The sequence below is a fragment of the Etheostoma spectabile genome, chromosome 17 (genome assembly GCF_008692095.1).
Source record: "Etheostoma spectabile isolate EspeVRDwgs_2016 chromosome 17, UIUC_Espe_1.0, whole genome shotgun sequence".
Classification (NCBI taxonomy): Eukaryota; Metazoa; Chordata; class Actinopteri; order Perciformes; family Percidae; genus Etheostoma; species Etheostoma spectabile.
The window spans coordinates 34,019-55,292 of NC_045749.1; the positions used below are offsets into that span (position 1 = coordinate 34,019).

At 41.8% G+C, this 21,274-nt stretch overlaps 2 protein-coding genes across 4 annotated transcripts in view; one reads left to right on the forward strand and one right to left on the reverse strand.

Moving 5' to 3' along the window:
* Positions 1-15,335, forward strand: part of cryzl1 (crystallin, zeta (quinone reductase)-like 1) — a 16,481-nt gene extending 1,146 nt beyond the window's left edge. The window contains exons 2-14 of one of the 3 annotated variants that reach the window (XM_032540924.1): positions 6-83; positions 4,262-4,334; positions 4,491-4,535; positions 4,939-5,007; positions 5,512-5,645; positions 6,150-6,261; positions 6,497-6,517; positions 8,342-8,440; positions 9,260-9,372; positions 12,212-12,317; positions 12,400-12,445; positions 14,033-14,132; positions 14,639-15,334. In XM_032540924.1, the coding sequence (XP_032396815.1) occupies positions 6-83; positions 4,262-4,334; positions 4,491-4,535; positions 4,939-5,007; positions 5,512-5,645; positions 6,150-6,261; positions 6,497-6,517; positions 8,342-8,440; positions 9,260-9,372; positions 12,212-12,317; positions 12,400-12,445; positions 14,033-14,129 (993 nt within the window). In that variant the 3' untranslated portion in view covers positions 14,130-14,132; positions 14,639-15,334. Of the gene's footprint in view, positions 1-5; positions 84-4,261; positions 4,335-4,490; positions 4,536-4,938; positions 5,008-5,511; positions 5,646-6,149; positions 6,262-6,496; positions 6,518-8,341; positions 8,441-9,259; positions 9,373-12,211; positions 12,318-12,399; positions 12,446-14,032; positions 14,133-14,638 lie in introns of all 3 variants that reach the window. The other 2 variants (XM_032540925.1, XM_032540926.1) reach the window with 2 other exon arrangements.
* The window catches only part of setd4 (SET domain containing 4), a 12,411-nt gene continuing 6,332 nt past the window's right edge, over positions 15,196-21,274 (reverse strand). The window contains 6 exon segments of the mRNA XM_032540928.1: positions 15,196-16,120; positions 16,445-16,568; positions 16,825-16,905; positions 17,246-17,324; positions 19,244-19,418; positions 21,019-21,148. Of these exon segments, the coding sequence (XP_032396819.1) occupies positions 15,944-16,120; positions 16,445-16,568; positions 16,825-16,905; positions 17,246-17,324; positions 19,244-19,418; positions 21,019-21,148 (766 nt within the window). The 3' untranslated portion in view covers positions 15,196-15,943.

Below are 21,274 nucleotides of genomic sequence, written 5' to 3' on the forward strand. Positions count from 1 at the left end.
CCCAGAGTCTTCCAGAGGTTTTAGGCAGCCACCTGGTCCGAGTTCAGGTGAAGGCGTGTGGACTCAGCCCGCTGGACTTCAAGGTACTTAGACCAGAGAGGATGTCAAAAAGCATGTGAGCGTTACTGTTGCCTGATTAAAAACAGGGAGTTTAGGTTGGGAACCGGAAGGGGGGGGCCGCTGGTTCGAGTCCCCATACGGACCAAAGCATGGTGGTGGACTGGTGACTTCTTGAGCAAGGCACCAAAGCCCCAACTGGTCAGCCCCTCACTCTGACATGTCAGTGGACTGTTCTTACAGCGCGCTTTTCTAGTCTCAATTACCCACTCAAAGCACTTTTACATTCACACACCTGCTCATCAGATAAACACTCTCACACACACATTTACACTCCAATGCACAGCAGGGCAACGCGGGCAACTCAGGGTTTTAGGGGGCAACTCAGTGTCTTGCCCAAGGACACTTTGACATGGGACCGCAGGGCCAGGGATCAAACCACCAACTACCACCACTATATGCAGGAGACCTCCATTTAGGTCTCAGTATAGGTACTTAAGCATGTGTGTTAGGGCTGGGCGATATAAAAAATATATTGATATATTTTTTAATGAGATATGGAATTAGACCATATCGCATATATCGATATAGTTTAAATTTACGCTGTGATCCTCCAAGCAAGCAAGTGACCTGGCGCTCTCTGCACTGCTCCCCGCGCCCCCCCCGCCCCTTCTCTTTCATACACAGAGGGGGGAGGGGCAGGGATAGACACTCTTTAACAAACATGGAGGAAGCAACAACGTCTGCGGAGCGAACGGAGGATGAGCTGGTTAGTAAAAGAAAAAAGCAGTGGCTCAGTCATTTGCAGATGGTTCGGATTCAAAGTATCAGATGAGCAACAAATGCACGTTGTATGTAAGGAGTGCCATAAACAAATTACAGCCAGGGGTGGAAGCACTACAATTCTTTTTCACCACCTAAACCAGTGGCACACACTGCAATACGAAGAGTCTGTGAAACTGCGCGCTGCAGAAGCCCCAGCCGCAAGCCATCGACAACCCCAAAAAGCTCCAGCCCCGAAACAAAGTTCACTGCAAACTTCATTTACCCGCCGTGTGCCTTATGCAAAGAAAAGTGACAAGCGGTGTACTATAACTAAAGCCGTGTCCTATCACATCGCTAAAGATATGGTCACTGTTGCAACTGCGGAACAAGTCGGATTCAAAAAGCTACTGAAAACGATGGACCCCAGATAAGAGCTCCCCAGCCACAAATGTAGACTGAAGTCAGGCAGAGCCTCGCTGAGCGGCTCGCTAACGTCGTTAGCGTTGACCGGCGATACGTGGTCGAGCAGGACGCGTGAGCCTCACATGAGCGTGACAGTTCACTTCATTCAAGACTGGGAGATGAAATCAGCGTGTCGTCAAACAAGTTATTTCCCCCAGGATCACACCGGTGAGCATTTAAAAAAAAAAGGTACTCCTGATGTATACAGTATTTACGTTTACATTTTATTTTTATTTAAACAGCTGAGCTTTTATTTATGAAGCAGGTGAATTTGATTTTGTAACTGTTCACTGAAATTGCTGGTTTCAATAAAACTACTTGTGACATGTCATATTTGACTTTGACTAAACATTTGCGGGAAAAAAATATCGGGATATATATCGTATATCGATAATTCAGCCCAAATATATCGCGATATGACTTTTGGTCCATATCGCCCAGCCCTAATGTGTGTGTGTAAGTGAAAATATTGTAATTTCACTTTGCAAAATTAATAGAGCAAATACTGTTATTATACATTACTACACAGTATATTGACACAAAAAGAAATTACTTTATACACAGGATGGTCCAATGGGAGTTACACTTCTTAGATGTGTACTTGTACACAAGATAATGGATATATTGCATTTTGCAATGACGATGTAATACATGCATCATGTAATGGTTGAAATATATTTTAAAGGCTTCGTGATCATCTTGTTTATGTGACAATGTGGAATGAAGGACGATCCAAACGCAGAGTAGGGGAGAGCTTGACAAAAAACAGGAAACAGAACCTACAGACACTCAGGGGAACCCAGACAACACGAGACAGGACAACAGAACCAAAAAGGGGGCAAAAAACCCACAACAAAACCCTAAACCACAACAAAACCCTAAACCACAACAAAACCCTAAACCACAACAAAACCCTAAACCACAACAACACAAGGAGTATCCAAACGCAGAGTAGAGGAGAGCTCGACTAAGCTAAGTTATTAACAAAACAAAGTCCACAAAACACAGGATCCAACAGAAGCACAAAAAGTCCCAAAAAAAACAAAATCCAAGGCAAAAAAAGATTAATAGGAAAACTCAAAACGCAGAAAACTCACGGGGAAGATACGCAGACAGGACGCCGATAACACGGCTCAACCAATCACAAGGACCGGACAAAAGGATCTGAACAGAGACCAGGGACGCCCAGACCTTAAATACACAAGGTGACGAGGTCACAAGGTCACAAAGTAACGAGGTAAGAAGGTCAGAAAGTAACGAGGAAACGAAATAACGAGGTCACGAGGTCACAAAGTAACGAGGTAACGAAATAACGAGGTCACGAGGTCACAAAGTAACGAGGAAACGAAATAACAAGGTCACGAGGTAACGAGGTCACAAAGTAACGAGGTCACAAAGTAACGAGGTAACGAGGAAACGAAATAACGAGGTAACAAGGTCACAAAGTAACGAGGAAACGAAATAACGAGGTAACGAGGTCACAAAGTAACGAGGAAACGAAATAACGAGGTCACGAGGTCACAAAGTAACGAGGAAACAAGGTCAGAAAGTAACGAGGAAACGAAATAACGAGGTCACGAGGTAACGCGGTCACAAAGTAACGAGAGGAAACGAAATAACAAGGTCACGAGGTAACGAGGTCACAAAGTAACGAGGTCACAAAGTAACCGAGGTAACGAGGAAACGAAAAAAAGAGGTCGTGAACGAGGTCACAAAGTAAACAGGTACGGGAAACGAAATAACAGGTCACGAGGTACAAAGTACGGGAAACGAAATACAGGACGAGGAACGAGGTCACAACAGGAACAGTAGAGGAAACGAATAACAGGTGGGTAACGAGTCACAGTAACGCGGTAACGGAAGAACGAATACGAGACAGTACGAGGACAACAAAGGTCAAGGTCACAAAGAACAGGTCACGAAGTAACAAGTTACGAGTCACAAGGTAACAAGGTAACGAGAGGGAGGGAATCAGTGGAAAACATCAGGTAATCACAAGGGCGGGAAGACACAGGAAGTAGAACTAAAGGCAGGACGAGACAAAAACCAGACTTCAATAAAAACAGGAAACAGAACATACAGACACTCGGGGGGGGGGGGGGGGGACACAGAACAGGACCAACAACACAAGACAGGACAACAGAACCAAAAAGGGGACAAAGAACCCAAAACAAGACCCCAAACACAACAGTGTAGTCCACATACTGTTGGGATTTTAATGTTATATGCTTAAACGTGTGTGTGTGATTTGCATTCTACATTTAAGCTAAAAGGCAAAAGCATTATTTCAACATAAAAGGACATGTTGTCATGCATTAGTTGGTTGCAATACGTGTCTATACATAAGATGTTCTGGTACATTCTGTTATGATCCAGCTCTCCTTAAATATGCCAGAAGCAGGATTGAGGATCAGGGTCCGCATCCTGAATCTGGTTCCAGTCCCTCTTTTACAGCCCGAACTGATCTTTTGCTCTGCAAGTCCTGAACTGAGGGTCATGAACTTTCAGACACACTCCAACTGAACAGATAACGAAATAAGCACATGAACACATCACATTACTGGGGTCTAGAGACACCCCCCCCCCCCCCCCCCCCCCCCCACCCTTAGTGGAAAGACGGGGTGCAAGAGCCAGACCAAGGAAGGGGAGAGCAGTGATAGCTTGATCTATGCAACTTTGTCTCTAGGATATATCCTACGTAATAAAAAGGATTCACACATCAACATCTGGGATTCTGACTCTTAATGGACTGACCCCTGAGACCGGATCAGGATTTAGCTCCAACAGTCCTGCATGTGTCCATAGGTCCAGCTACACTGTCCCTGATCTGTTGTTCTTGGATATTAAATACCAACTACTGTGTCGGTAGTGTTCCTTTAACCTTCGCGCCAGTGAAGGTCACTGAGTTAAATTGAGATCGTTAAATACCCCTCGTGGGACCGAAGTGATTTTCTCTCATTTCCGTCCCGTTCTCCAGCTGCTCGACGACCTGGGGATCCAGAGAGATCTACTTCCTGTTGGCAGAGAGGTGGCTGGGGTCGTCCTGCAAGGTTAACACACACAGACACACACAGAGACACACACACACAGACACACACACATTTCCCTGGTGCTGCATGCTTGTTCAGAATGAAAACCATGATTAGAAGGAAGTGCCTTCATTGACAAAATCGTCACTTTAAGTTGTTTGTGTTTTTTTTCTGCAGTGGGCGACAAGGTCTCGTTCTTCCAGCCGGAGGACGAGGTCGTAGGTGGGAACCTTTTTTTAATTAGATTAGACTAGATTAGACTAGATTAGATTAGATTAGACTAGACTAGATTAGACTAGATTAGACTTTATTCATCCCACAACGGGGATATTTCCTTATTCACAACCATAGGCCTGACCGAGACAAAGTCACCTTAATCTAGATTAGATTCGTAGCATGGAAGATTTTAAAAATGGGAGAAAAGGACTCCCTGAACTCCCGTCCTGTTACAGAATTCAGATTTTCTTAGTGTTTTAATGGCATTTTTTTCAGTTTTGTATTAAGTCTGCTGTTTGTTACTGTATGTGGAAACTTTGATGCTGCTGCCTTGGCCAGGACTCCCTCGTCAAAGAGATTCTGGGACTATTTCCTGGCCTCTCAATCTCATCAACCTTCCCTTTCCCAGGCATCCTGCCCCTGGACTCTCCCTGCTCTGGACTCTGTGATGTCGTTGAAGTAGATGAACACTATTTAGGTACACACACACACACACACACACACACACACACATGTACACACTTCCTGCAAATGTGCAACATCCATTATCATCTAAACCCAAATTGTCACGACAGTCAGCTTCCAAAAAAGCCGTTCCAGGTCCCAGCCCCTCACCTAAAAGCTTTGTTGGCAGTTTGAATGAAGCAGAATTGTGTAAATGTGCTGTGTTTATAAAGCGTCTTTTCTAGTCTTAACAACTACTCAAAGCGCTTTTACATAGAACAGGAACCATTCACACACATTCATTCACCGTGCCGGGGCTGCCGTACAAGGTGCTACAAGAGGGGCAGGTCCACCTGCTCATCAGATAAACACTCACACACACACACACACACATTCACACTCCGATGGTGCAGCATCGGGGGCAACTCAGGGATCAGTGTCTTGCCCATTGACGTCAGCTCCGTCAAATCTGGACGTTGTGAGGTCATTAAGGCGCAAAGAAATGTGTAAAACGTGTGTTTCTCTTCCCGTTCTCCAGTCCAGAAGCCAGAGAAGCTGAGCTCGGTGTGTGTTGCAGGAGCGCTGCGAGACGGCCTGCGCGCACACACCGCGCTACACACACACGCTCGCATGGCAGCCGGACACACACTCCTGGTGATGGACGGAGCCAGCGTACGTACAACACTCACGAATCAGACGTCTGGTTGACCAACGGGACATCAGGACTTTGCGTAAACACACGCGCACACGCGCACACACGCGCACGCACACACACACACACACACACACACACACACACACACACACACACACACACACACACACACACACACACACACACACACACACACACACACACACACACACACACACACACACACACACACACACACACACACACACACACACACATTTGGAGAAAAGAACAGAACATTGAAATAAAGTGACCAAAATGACAGAAAAAGCTTAAAAAACGTCGGGGGAAACATAACAAAAACAACAAAAACATTGGGAAAAATGGGAAAAAACAGGGAATTTGTTTTTTTAAATGTGGACAGAGAAAAACAAAAAGTTGTGCAGTGGGCGGGAGGGCAACACCGGGGTTAAAACTATCCAAAAAAAAGACAAAAATGAGCATGTGGAAGTGTGATATCCCCCTCTCCTCTCCCTCCCCAGTCTTTCGGCCTCATGTGCATCCAGCTGGCTTGTTACCACGGCGTCAAGGTGTTGACGACGTCGCACTCGCCCCAAAAACACGCGTTCCTGGAGCAGCTCCGGCCCAGCGTGGGTACGTCGTCGTCGTTGTTGTTGTTGGATGTCTGGAGTTCAAAAAGCTTTGTGTGCTTTTTACTTTTTAAACCCAATCTCCGTGAAGTTTTAACTGCAGAATCCCAGCATTTCTTTTCAAATTCCTGGAGTTTTCTGATCTGATTTCACGATCTTTTGCTTCTCTTTCACCCTTTTAAAAAAAACATCTTTGGGTTGTTTCCTGTCTTCTTTCCTCCCCTTCATGTCTTCCTCAGGTGTCCAGGATCCTTTAGTAGGTGAGACCTGTCTGTCTGTCTGTCTGTCTGTCTGTCTGACGTGCGTGCGTGCTTCCTTGCTGCCGATCTTCTCGTTCCTGAGCGAAGTAGCATTTTTATTAACCCTCTATTGCATGAATTGATTTTTAAACATGGTAAAAATGTCTTGAATTGTTTGTTTTTATTTGACTCCAGGTTGCTTAAATAAGGCAATTGTAAAAAAGAAAATAAAAAAAGAAATATATATATATATATATATATATAATTAATTATTTCTTTAAAAACATGCTTTTATTGAAAAAAAACCCCAATAATACAAATTCAACTTAGATGCCATATGGCAACAAATAAATTTGAGCCTTTTACAAAAAAATACAGCATTTGAACTGGTTTAAATGATGAATATTAAAAGAACAGTTGAATTTTTTTTTTTCCAAAGAAATGCTTCTAAAATTAAGAAAAATTACAACATTTTGGCCGATCCTGGAACGTGGTCTGGAAAAGGGGACGGGGAAACGAGATTTCCCAGTTATGTGAAGTCATTAAATTAATAACAATTTCAAAATAAAATACCTATTTACACAACTGCACAGAAAACAATGCATTTTACATGGTTTATTGTGGAAAAAACTAAGAAAAAGAATTTGTTGCCACATAGCAACACCATGCAATAGATTAATCAATACAAGCTTTTGGTTTATTGCTGTGTGTGTGTGTGTGTGTGTGTGTGTGTGTGTGTGTGTGTGTGTGTGTGTGTGTGTGTGTGTGTGTGTGTGTGTGTGTGTGTGTGTGTGTGTGTGTGTGTGTGTGTGTGTGTGTGTGTGTGTGTGTGTGTGTGTGTGTGTGTGAATCCATGGAGCATTCCTGTGTCGTTAGTATATCAGATGCATTGTTTTGTTATAACTTTAGTTTACATTTAGTTGAGACATATTACAGATAAATTACCCCAGGATATGGCCTCCTTCTTTTCTCATTTTAAGTAAATGTTGTAAAATGGAGACTGAAGTAATGGTCTAATCATCTCAAACCTGCTGCCACCGTGTGGCAAACATTGAAATTGCAACTGCTGCAATTTAAAGTGCTCGTTTAATGCTTATTTTCCGTGTCCTGACAGTACCTAGGTAAGGACTACTAGCCAGTCAGGAGCACGAGTATGAGGGTCCCGACAGTACCTAGGTAAGGACTACTAGCCAGTCAGAAGCAGTAGAATGAGGGCCCTGACAGTACCTGGTAAGGACTACTAGCCAGTCAGAAGCAGAGTATGAGGGCCCTGACAGTACCTAGGTAAGGACTACTAGCAGTCAGAAAGCAGGATATGAGGCCCTGACAGTACCTAGGTAAGGACTACTAGCCGTCAGAAGCAGAGAATGAGGGCCCTGACAGTACCTAGGTAAGGGTACTAGCCAGTCAGAAGCAGAGTATGAGGCCCTGACAGTACCTAGGTAAGGACTACTAGCCAGTCGAAGCAGAGTATGAGGGCCCTGACAGTACCTAGGTAAGGAAACTAGCCAGTCAGAAGCAGAGTATGAGGGCCCTGACAGTATCTAGGTAAGGACTACTAGCCAGTTGAAGCAGAGTAGAGGGTCCTGACAGTACCTAGGTAAGGACTACTAGCCAGTCAGAAGCAGAGTATGAGTATTTCTGTTGGAGATGGGGGGTGGACTTTGGGTTTTTTCACTTTTTAAACCTATAACATGCACAAAAAAGATATATAACACTATAAAAGGAATGGGGAAAAAGCATAATATGAGCACTTTAAATGAGCTTCCAACTGGCAGTGAGACTGATATTTAGGGTTTTAAAATGTAATGTAAACTGAATATGCTGCCGTCTTTGTGTGTGAAGTTAAGGTTATTCCGGTTTATGACGGCTCATCAGACCTGCTGCCGGTGGTTCTGGAGGAGACCGGAGGACTGGGAGTGGACATAGTCGTAGACTCTGGAGGTAAACTCGTATTTACAAAAACATGCGATCAAATATAATATACAACAAACTGCTTGTTGACTTTAAAACAAATGAAAGGAAATCATTTCCAACATTGAATTAAAAATAAAAGGCACCACTGAAAATGGAGTTACAGTTTAAAGTGCTTTTTCCCCACTGATTATTTCTCAAAAAAATCTCAAAAGTATCTTTCACGATATGTCGCAGCCTTTTGCGATGTTGTTAGCGCGGCAGTTAGTATCTCAATAACAATAAAGAAAAATAAGAATAATGTACAACTCTACAACACCTGCACCACCTGATAATGTCATAGTTTCTCTTCCTGTTTTTTTTTAATTTACTCCACACACACTCTCTGTATATCTTTTATTATCTGTATTTATATTTTTTCCATTACAAGAACTTACTTTTTCAATATTATTCATGGTGGGTAAATATAACTTATATTATGGTTTACCTGCTTTTGCTTTATTACTTTAATTACATATTCAATTTAATTTTAACGTCACTTACTTACACCGCAATGTTGTTTCTTGTCCTAAGGCAACCGCACTTTACTTTACAAAACCTTTTATTTGACGCCGTTTTACTTCAGTGTACCTTCTGCTCACTGGCTGTTGTTTGTGTGTTTACTTGTTTGTTTGTTTTTGTTTGTTTTGTTTTTTTATTGTAGAAAATGCTGCTGTAACAAGGGAATTTCCCCGCTGTGGGATGAATAAATTATCTAATCTAATACTACTGTTAACATAAGTTTTAATGTAAGAGAATGGACAAATGGTGTGTGTGTGTGTGTGTGTGTGTGTGTGTGTGTGTGTGTAGTACGTCTGTGCGAGGAAGAGTCAGAGAAGACGAAGCTCCTCCCACACAAACATGACATCATCAGCGTGCTGGGCGTTGGGGGTCACTGGGTCACGTCCCACAAAGACCTGCAGGTGAGTCAGAGCCGCATCAGACGGGGTCTTTACTTCACACTCTTCATACTCTTCACACTCTTTACACTCTTCATACTCTTTACACTCTTCATACTCTTCACACTCTTTACACTCTTCATACTCTTTACACTCTTCATACTCTTTACACTCTTCCCACTTCACACTCTTCATACTCTTCACACTCTTTACACTCTTCATACTCTTTACACTCTTCATACTCTTTACACTATTCATACTCTTCCCACTTCACACCCTTCATACTCTTCACACTCTTTCCACTTCACACTCTTCCCACTTCACACTCTTCACACCCTTCACACTCTTCCCACTTCACACTCTTCATACTCTTCACACTCTTCACACTCTTCCCACTTCACACTCTTCCCACTTCACACTCTTCATACTCTTCACACTCTTCATACTCTTCATACTTCACACTCTTCACACTCCTCACACTCCTCACACTCCACACCCTTCACACTCTTCCCACTTCACACTCTTCATACTCTTCATACTTCACACTCCTCACACCCTTCATACTCTTCACACCCTTCATACTCTTCACACTTCCCACTCTTCATACTCTTCACACCCTTCATACTCTTCACACTCTTCATACTCTTCACACTCTTCATACTCTTCACACTCTTCATACTCTTCCCACTTCACACTCTTCACACTCTTCATACTCTCTGCTCGCAAAATCTTCAGGTAGGAAAATAGAAAAGAGAAACAAGTACACAATACATAAACATACATATACAAACAATATATTTATATATATACATACGTACGTACGTACATATACAAACAACGCATATTAACCCTTGTGTTGTCTTCCTGTCAACCATGAAAAAAAAAAAAATTGTCACTTTTTTTCAACATTATTTGTCACTTTTTCAATGTTGTGGGTGTTTTTTCCCCAAAGTTTTTTTGATATTTTCAAATGTTGCACACTTTTTACGCGCTTTATTTATTTGGACTTGCCCATTTTATGTTGAAAAAAAAAAGAAAGAAATCACCGAAACGGTAAATTTGACCCGAGGACAACATGGGTTAAATTCATTCCTTGATAGACTAGATTTTTCAAATATTATTTCGCGTCTGACATTTCGTCACTTTTTCAATGTTGTGGGTGTTTTGTTTGTTTTTTTTTGATGTTTTTCCCAAAGTTTTTTGATATTTCAATGTTGACATTTTCTGCGCTCTATGACGGCCCATTTCTGTGAAAAAATGTATTTTTTATTTTTTTTTACGAAAACAGTTCAAATTTGATCATATTTCAATCATTAAGCTTTTTTCTGACATTTTCTCACTTTTCCAATGGTGTTTTATGTTTTCTCAAAGTTTTTGATGTTTTCAATGTTACATATCCGCGCTTATTTTGACGGCCCATTTTTCTGTGAAAAAATAAATAAAAAAATCACCAAAAACGGGTCAAATTTGACCCATGAGGGTTAAATCTCACCTTGATAGCTAGATTTTTCAATCATATTATCGCTTTTTCTGACATTTATGTCACTTTTTCAATATAATGGATGAGTTTTTTTAATGCTTTTCCCAATTTCTTTTAATATTTTCAATGTTGACATTTTCACTGCGTATTTTGACGGCCCATTTTTTGTGACAAAATGTATTTTTTTTTACTGAAAACTGGTCAAATTTGACCCGAGGAAAACATGAGGGTTAAATCTCACCTTGAAAGACTAAATTTTTCAATATTATCACTTTTGACATTTTTGTTACTTTTTCAATGTTGTGGGTGCTTTTATCTGTTTTTCCAAAGTTTTTTGATATTTTTTAATGTTGACATTTTCCACGCTTATTTTGACGGCCCTTTTTTTTTTTAAACGGGTCAAATTTGACCCATGAGGGTTAAATCTCACATTGATGCTAGATTTTTCAATATTATTATTGCTTTTTTTGGACATTTTTGTCACTTTTTCAATGTAATGGGTGTTGTTTTTAAATGTTTTGTTCCAAAGTTTTTTGATATTTTTAATGTTAACATATTCGGCGCTTATTTTGACGGCCCATTTTTTGTGAAAAAATGTTTTTTTTTTTGTTTTTTTACTGAAAACAGTTCAAATTTGATTATATTTTTCAATCATATTATCGCTTCTTTTTATGAACTTTTCCACTTTTCAATGGTGTTTGTTTTTTTCAAAGTTTGGATATTTTCATGTTGACATATTCCTGCGCATTTTGACGGCCCATTTTTCTGTGAAAAAATAAATAAAAAAAAAAAAAACACCAAAAAAGGGCAATTTGACCATGCGGGTTAAAATCTCACCTTGATAGGACTAGATTTTTTGTCAATCATATTAGGCCTTTTTTCGGACACTTTTCTCACATATTCCATTATTATTTGGGGGCCTTTTTCTTTGTTGTGTTTTTCCCAAAGTTTTTTGATATTTTCAATGTTGACATTTTCCGCGCTTATTTTGACGGCCCATTGTTCGGTGAAAAAAACCCCCAATTCACCGAAAACGGGTCAAATTTGACCCATGAGGGTTAAATCTCACCCTGATAGACTAGATTTTTCAATATTATTATTGCTTTTTTTGGACATTTTTGTCACTTGTTCAATGTTGTGGGGGTTTTATGTTTTTTCCAAAGTTTTTGGATATTTTCAATGTTGACATTTTTTCCGCGCTTATTTTAACAGCCCATTTTTTGTGACAATACTTATTTATTTTTACTGAAAACGGGTCAAATTTGACCCGAGGACAACATGAGGGTTTATCTCACCTTGACAGACTAGGACATCATCATTTTGGACATCTTAATAAAAGTCTAATCGTCAGATTATGACTGTTTTTTGTGTTTTTTTTTACAGCTGGATCCTCCAGATTGCAGGTTCCTGTACTTAAAGTCGGCCTCCATGACGTTCCTGAACCATGAGGTGTGGACGGCGTCCTCAGCTCAGCAGGGACGATACCTGCGTATCCTGTGCACACGTTGTTTAATCTCATACACGTGCAGATAATCAGGTACATGAGCTCCCTCCTTAGCACACCTGGTCAGATATTCTGAAGGACATCGTGGAGAAGATGTCAGCCGGCGTTCTCAGGTAACTCGTCACACAACAGCCAATCAGCAGGGTCGGAGGGTCCGTCACGTTCAGATACTGGTGTCGGATAAACTCAGTTTGTCCAATGACAATTAACCGGATGAGCTGTTTAGAACTTGGATGAATACATGGAAATTAAATTTGAACTCAACAATGAACTAAATTTGAAACTAAAATTGATTTTAACTAAATCAATACGCGACTTAACTTTAAAGTAATAAATATTTACACCATATTTTTGGACTACTAGCCAGTCAGAAGCAGTGTATGAGGGTGTGCCACGCTAGCAGCGGGGCAAGCATTATAACCTGTTGGGGGGGGGACGGGGGGGGACTTTGGGCTTTTTAATTTTTTCAACTTCTACCGTGCACATAAAAGATATACAACACAATAAAGAAAAGGGAAAAAGCCAAAAAGCATAGTCCCAAATCACAATGGCAGAATGAGGTTAACATGATGGTGATTGAGCCTATGACCCTCTGTTTAAAGACCTTACGTGTTGTATGGTTAGAGATGCGTTTTCACTCACCCAGCAACGGTTGGTCCACCGGAGAGGGCCGGCGGAGCCCACACAACAGACTCGCTGCTCTACTCACTTGACCTACGTCACACAGGCGACACGGTTTGAGTCTCTGGGAAGTCAGATCCAACAAAACATGCCCCGGCAGAGCGGAGATCCTCGAGATTACACCTTTAACTTTTGCATTTCTTTGCAGAAATGCTCCCTCGTGTAAACGTAAGGCTAAATCAGATAAGTGCACCTTTAAATATAGAAGATGCAAGAAACTGTACGGGGAAAAAAAACTATTTTGTCACATTTCGGTTGTCTTTTTTTCAGTGCCCCCAAATCTTCAAATCTGATTTTAAGACCATACACAATTTCTAATTGAGTTTATAGATATAAGACCATTAACTTTAAGTATCACTTACAGGGCCCATGTTCTGCTCATATTCAGGTTAATAATTGTATTTTGAGGTTTACTTTTTTAAATTTTTGTTGTACTGCACATTGCTGCAGCTCCTCTTTTCACCCAGTGTGTTGAGCTCTCTGTTGTAGCTCCAGAGTGAGACATCTCACTTCTATACTATCTCACTTCTATACTATCTTCGTTGGGAGTAGCGCATGTGCGGTAGCTCGGTAAGACCACAGCAACTAGATAACTGCTTTAAGGCGGGATTAGCCGGGAGACTTCTTCTAGACTAGGACGCACGTCCAAGTTTGCGTGGACTACCTGCAGAACAGGGACAGGAAGTAGATTTTTTTGGAGATTATGGTCCACTCTTGTGTGTTGTAGCAGTGTTTTTAGCCATTGAGAACCAAGGGGCTAACTGCTAGCATGCTAGCAGTCCCCAATGACGTAGAAAGCCGTGCAGATGCTGAACAGCTCACCCGGAGACTGAAGGAACAGAACAGAAACCGGGTCTCACTCAAAACCCCATGGAGAGTTCGTTTTATTTTGAAATTTTGGAAGCACCAGAGACACAAAACAACACCCCAAATCACAGGAAACGTGATTTTTTTCTCCATGATATGGGCCCTTTAATAAAGTATAATCTGGTCTGTCTGGTTTCTGTCTGTCTCTCCAGACCTCAGCCTGAAGACGCGGTCCCTCTCTATGAAGCCACGGTTACCATGGAGACCATCCAGCGTCACCAGAAGAAGAAGGCCGTTGTTCAGCTCTGACCCGTAAGACAACAATATATATATATATATATATAAATATCTATAAAACTATCTATCTACCTCAGGGCTGTAGTCAAGACCACCTTAATCCGAGACAAGTCCAAGACCAGGACTAGTCGAGTCCAAGACAAGACCGAGTCCAAAGAGGTTTGAGTCAGAGTCAAGACCGAGTCCAGGTATACGTTGTATCAAGACAATCATTTTGGGTTTCACTTTCCCTCCAATATTATTAGCAACATAATAAGACACCTGGACTCGGTCCAGACCAGAAGCCACATTGGGCAAGACCAGCGGCCGAGACCGAGACAAGTCTGAGTCCAAATACTAGCGAGTCCGAGACCATAGAAAAACTGTCTCGAGTCCAAGACCGGACTCGAGTACTACAGCCCTGATATCTATCTATATAGAGAGACACACACACACACACACACACACACACACACACACACACACACACACACCTCAAGTGAACACTAACAAACGGGGATTGTTTTTACTGTTTTTTTTAGGGCCCTGGAAACGGCCCCAGCATGCATCACTACAGGCAGGCAACATGAACCTGGTCCCCGTCTGGACCAGCACGGAGACTAACACACTCACCCTAACACCTGGAGGGTCTGAGTCTCCGGTTCACTTCCCCCCCGCTGGGCTCCGAGCTGCAGGACGGATCCATTTTCTTCTGGTTGTAACCAGGGAGCCAAACACAGACACCTTAGACCACATTCTGAACACGCAGGACTTCAGGTGGATCACATTAAAGACCGTCTGCTCATTAACTCATTAGTCTGTATTTCTTTGGGAATCATCAACAACACTTCATTTGACTCAGTGACTACACATGTTACCAAAAAAAAAAAAAGATGACTGCAATTCTTGCTTTTGGTGTCAACTCTTGCAAAGTTTTACGTTTTGCTCATCATAACAAACAATTATAAACAGGAAGTGAAACTAGAGTGGCTGTTATAAAGCATGTTGTGTAATGTTGCGCTTTTTGTCTTCTGTACTTTGTAATTATTTGAATCTGAAACAAATTCAATTCCTAAATGGACACGATCCAGAACTGCATCCAGAGCTCTAGCTCCCCCAGTAAGAGCGGGGTTGGGATCCGACCTGCGGCCCTTTACTTGGTGTCACCCCCCCCCCCCATCTCTCTCACCCCTTTCCTGTCTATTCACTGTCACTCTGAATTAAAAAGGGAAAAAAGCCTGAAATAAATCATATTTAAAAAATAAAAATAAAAATTCCCCACTCTTTTTTTGTGTAATATGACTATTTGTCTAGAAGGTGGTGGTCACACACAGCCCCATCCATCACATGACTTTACATAGATTACGAGGTCTAAAATCTAAAAAAAAAAAAGTTATTAGCTATTAATATATATATATATCCCACTGTTTCTTGAAATAAGGGACAAAACATGTCCCCCATCAAAATGTTGCAATTTGCCTTAAAAAACAATAAATCATTTGTTTTGAAAAGGCTTTAAAAGTTGAATATGAATATGACTTATGTGTGTGTGTAGACCCTTAGTTTTTTTATATATTTATATGATATATTAGAATAGTTTTAAAGTCACTTCAGTTCACTGTATCTTTGACCTTTTGACCTTAGATCGACTGATGTTGGTGATTGGTGTCGGGTTTATTGTCGTTAGAACAGGGCAGACGCCCTCTGAGTAGACCTGATACCAGACCTGTGACCCTCTGGTTACAGGTCTCAAGCAGAACAGGAACAGGGAGACAGTCCAGCGTCACCGGTTCAGCCAATCACATTGCTTCTCGTAGCGATCGACAGGCCAGGGAACCAATCGGACGTCAGCTCACTGCGTCAGTATCAGGCTGGCGTGACGAGAGTTCGTCTGGTCGTCTCGCCGTGTCTTCCAGTGCCTCGAGACAGCTTCCCAGGATGCACCTCTCCTCCTGTCGCAGTGACCTGACCACATCTAGCTGCTCCCTGACTGACTGGTCACAATGCCGAAGGAGGTGGGAGATCTACACACACACACACACACACACACACACACACACACACACACACACACACACACACACACACACACACACACACACACACACACACACACACACACACACACACACACACACACACACACACACACACACACACACACACACACACACACACACACACACACACACACACACACACACACACACACACACACACAGTTGTAGAGCGTCCTCTAGTGGACAGACTATGCAACGCCATCACTAACAGGGACGTTGTCTGTGTGTGTGTGTGTGTGTGTGTTTGTGTGTGTGTGTGTTAGTGGTTGTGTGTGTGTGTACACACACCTTATCCAGGGCTGTGTGAGTGTCCTGTAGTAGTCGTCGACAGAGGGTCTTAGCCGTCTGCACGCTCCTCTCCTCTCTCTCTTCACACACCCCCTGGCCGAGCAACACCGCCTTCCACTGGGGACTGTAAAAATAAAACACACACATCTAATAAATCATCTATAATTTTTATATTGTAGGGGGTTCGAAAATTTGGGCACCCCAGGTAAAAAATGTGTATTAATGTGCATAAAAAAGCCAAGAAAAGATGGAAAAAAAAATCTCCTTTTTGTGACATTGTTACCTGGGGTGCCCAAACTTTCAAACCCCACTGTGTGTGTGTGTGTGTGTGTGTGTGTGTGTGTGTGTGTGTGTGTGTGTGTGTGTGTGTGGTGTCTTACTACAGTGTTTGTGGCAGGGACAGCAGTCTGAGCGCCGTCATCAGCCTCCAGCTGGGACCTTCCCTGGACACAGTCAGGTTACTAAAGGGGGGGAGAAGAGGAGTCAAAGGTTTTAGGGCATCACATTTTATTTTAAATTAATTAATCTCTGTGTGTGCAATGCAGAAACTTCTCTATTTATATGTTTTATCAACGGATCTATTTTAGCATAAAGACTGGAGACGAGGAGACTGCTGCTACCCTGGGTGAGAAGACAACATGTAGCTCCAAAAACGGAGGACTGTTCCTTTAACATCGCCCCTGGTTCCTCTATAACGCTACAATAACAATAATTTTAGGAGTATCTAGTGGCGCTTTTCCATCGGTTAACAGACAAACCATCCAACACATAAAAGGAACAATAACAATGCAGATGTCTTACTGAAGGAAACGGTTCTCTCTGAGGAACTTGATCTTCTGGTCCAAACCCTCATCACCTGCTAAAACCTCCACCAGGAGATCTGAGGACCACAGGGAAACAAGCACGAAGCTCCAGGAGCAGGGTCTTCAACTTCTCACATAACTTGTTTACAAAACAACAACAAACCGAGACTATAACTGTGATATCTCTATAATATCTGTATTTGTTTTAGAGCCCGACTGATAAAGGATTTTTAACGCTGATACAGATACGAATATTTGGTTATTTAAAAAAACGATATGCCGATATATATGTTAAAAAATAAATAAATCCAGAAACGCGTTACAAAACATTAACAGATTTCCTTAACATTAGTTATTTGTAGTTAGAGTTCTCAATAAAATAAAATAAAATAATAATTTGTTTAATTGTCACAACGGAACATCAAAATATATTAAATTTCTGATAAATAAAATGTACAAAAATACAAACTTTAGAAACTTAAAGTCCTTTGAACAAAAAAAAGAATCAGTGTTGCCAACAGGGACAATGTGTCCTCTGGTGGACAGACTATGCAACTGCATCACTAACAGGGACGTTGTAGAGCGTCTCGTGTGGACAGACTATAACGCCATCACTAACAGGGACGTTGTAGAGCGTCCTCTGGGGACAGAATATCAACACCAAATAACGGGACGTTTGTAGAGCGTCCTCTGGTGGACAGATATTAACGCATCACCTAACAGGGACGTTGTAGAGCGTCCTCGGTGGGACAGAACTAGCAACACCATCACTAACGGGACGTTGTAGAGCGTCTCTGGGGGACAGACTATGCAACGCCATCACTAACAGGAGTGTGAGAGCGTCCTCTGGTGGACAGGCTATGCACGCCATCACTAAGAGGATGGTAGAGCGTCCTCTGGTGGACAGACTATGCAACCCATCACTACAGGGACGTTGTAGAGCGTCCTTGGTGGACGACTATGCAACGCCATCACTAACAGGGACGTTGTAGAGCGTCCTTGGTGGACAGACTATGCAACGCCATCACTAACAGGGACGTTGTAGAGCGTCCTCTGGGGACAGACTATGCAACGCCATCACTAACAGGACGTTGTAGAGGTCCTCTGGTGGACAGACATATGCAACGCATCACTAACAGGGACGTTGTAGAGCGTCCTCTGGTGGGCAGACTATGCAACGCCATCACTAACAGGACTGGTAGAGGTCCTCTGGTGGACAGACATATAACGCCACACTAACAGGGACGTTGTAGAGCGTCTTGGTGGACAGACTATGCAACCCATCACTAACGGGACGTTGTAGAGCGTCCTCTGGTGGACAGACTATTTAACGCCATCACTAACAGGGACGTTGTAGAGGTCCTCTGGTGGACAGACTATGCAACGCCATCACTAACAGGGACGTTGTAGAGCGTCCTCTGGTGGACAGACTATGCAACGCCATCACTAACGGGACGTGGTAGAGCGTCCTTGGTGGACAGACTATGCAACGCCATCACTAACAGGGACGTTGTAGAGCGTCCTCTGGTGGACAGACTATGCAACGCCATCACTAACAGGGACGTTGTAGAGCGTCCTCTGGGGACAGACTATGCAACGCCATCACTAACAGGGAAGTTGTAGAGCGTCCTCTGGTGGACAGACTATGCAACGCCATCACTAACAGGACGTTGTGTAGCGTCCTCTGGGGGACAGACTATGCAACGCCATCACTCATAACATGGTTGACAGCCCGTTTTTATTTTATACATATTTATCAGAAATTTATGTTATTTTGACTGATTCTAATGAATGGATATATTAAAAAAAATCTATATATCTATAATATGACATAATTAAAAAATATATATATATTTTTAAATCGGCCATTATAAATTGCTGATACCGATATATCGGGAAATGTCTAATATCGGCCGATGATATCAACCCGCTGGTACATCGGTCGAGCTCTGATCAGTTTTTCCTCAGAGTCAACCTGAAGTGGTTTTGTTCCCACCTGGATCCACGTAGACCACGCTGTTGGGGTTGCCGGGGGCGACAAATCCGTACTCTAGCAACAGGCGCTGGCTGTCATGGGAACCGTAGTTAATGAAGACCTGCCGGTAGCGCCGCGTCCCGGAGACGCTCCTGATTTCATAACACCTCGTCACGTCGTTGAAACTTGCTTTTACCTGAAAAAACATTTATATGTATTTTTTTTTTTTTTTTAAATGGTGTCTTTGGGTCAAATCTGACCCCTTTCCAAAAAGTTTCTATATCGGAAATTTGGGTTTCTTTCAAACTAATTTTCCAAAAAAGTAACGTGGATGGTTCCCAACAACGCTCCTCGCAGGTTAAATCAATAATCTGTTCAATATTTTCATTAAATTTGTGTTTTTTTTCAATTTTGTAGCATTTGGAGCTAAAACAATTGGTAAAAAACATTTAAAAAAAAAAGTGAAAATGTCAAATTAAGTGACACAATGTGAAACGATGTCGAAGAAGTTACAAAAGTAAAAAAAAAAGCTTTAAAGTTTTGGTGAAAAAAAACACAAAAGTTCAAAGAATCAGAAAAGTCGACAAAAAAAAAGAAAGAGAAAAAAAGTCAATAAAAGTGACTAAAAATGTGAAAAGATGTCAGAAAAAAGTGACACAAATGTCAAAAAAAATTTAAAAAAGCTTTAAAGTTTTGGTGAAAAAAAACTCACAAAAAGTTGAAAAGGCTCAGGAAAAGTCGACAATAAAAAACGTGGTGGTTCCCAACAACGCTCCCCACAAGTTAAATCAATAATCTGTTAATATTTTCATTAAATTGTGGTTTATTTTTTTTATAGCATTTGGAGCCAAATACAATGGTAAAGAACTTTAAAAAAACGAAAAAAGAGAAAAAAGTCAATAAAAGTGACTAAAATGTCAAAAGATGTCAGAAAAAAGTGACAAAATCTCAAAAAGGGACAAATCAAAAGAAATGAACAATGTCAAAAAAAGCTTTAAAATTTTGGTGAAAAAAAAACAAAAATTTCAAAAGGCTCAGGAAAAGTCGACAAAAAAATGTATATATAAGAGAAAAAAGTCAATAAAAATGACTAAAAATGTCAAAAGATGTCAGAAAAAAGTTACAAAAATCTAAAAAAAAGTGACAAATGTTAAAAAAAAAAAAAAAAAAGACTTTAAAGTTTGGTGGAAAAAACACAAAAATGTCAAAAGAATCAGGAAAAAAAAGAAGAGAAAATCACCGGGGGAAAAGGAGAAACACACAGAGGACAGATACAGTTGTCTCCCATCAAGGAGAGGACACAGAGGACAGATACAGTTGTCTCCCATCAAGGAGAGGACACAGAGGACAGATACAGTTGTCTCCCATCAAGGAGAGGACACAGAGGACAGATACAGTTGTCTCCCATCAAGGAGAGGACACAGAGGACAGATACAGTTGTCTCCCATCAAGGAGAGGACACAGAGGACAGATACAGTTGTCTCCCATCAAGGAGAGGACACAGAGGACAGATACAGTTGTCTCCCATCAAGGAGAGGACACAGAGGACAGATACAAAAGTCATATAATCTGAGAGGCATTTGGAGAACTTTTGGTGAAAAAATAAGAAGGCTCAAAAGGCTCAGAAAAAGTCGACAAACGTAAAAAAAGAAAAGAAAGAGAAAATCATTGGAGGAAAGCCACAAAGGGCTCGAAAAAGACGACTATAACGGTGATAAAAGGCTTTTTATTTTTACATAATTTTCCATACATTCTGCCCTGAGGGCGTTCCCACAGGTGAGTGTGTGTACGTGTACCTGCACGTCGGGGCGGTGGTTGAGCAGGTCCAGGAAGGGAGCCAGGGCGTACACATCCTGGCCAATCAGGACGCTGCTGGACGGCTGGGACATGAAGACGGAGCGGGTGTTGACACTGCACCACGCCCACCTGGAGGACGAGGGGGACAGCGTAACAACCCGACTGACGAATAGTCCAACACAGTTTAATAAATCACGTGGTGATATTATGGGAAGGCTATATTTACCTTCTACGTGTGTGTGTGTGTGTGTGTGT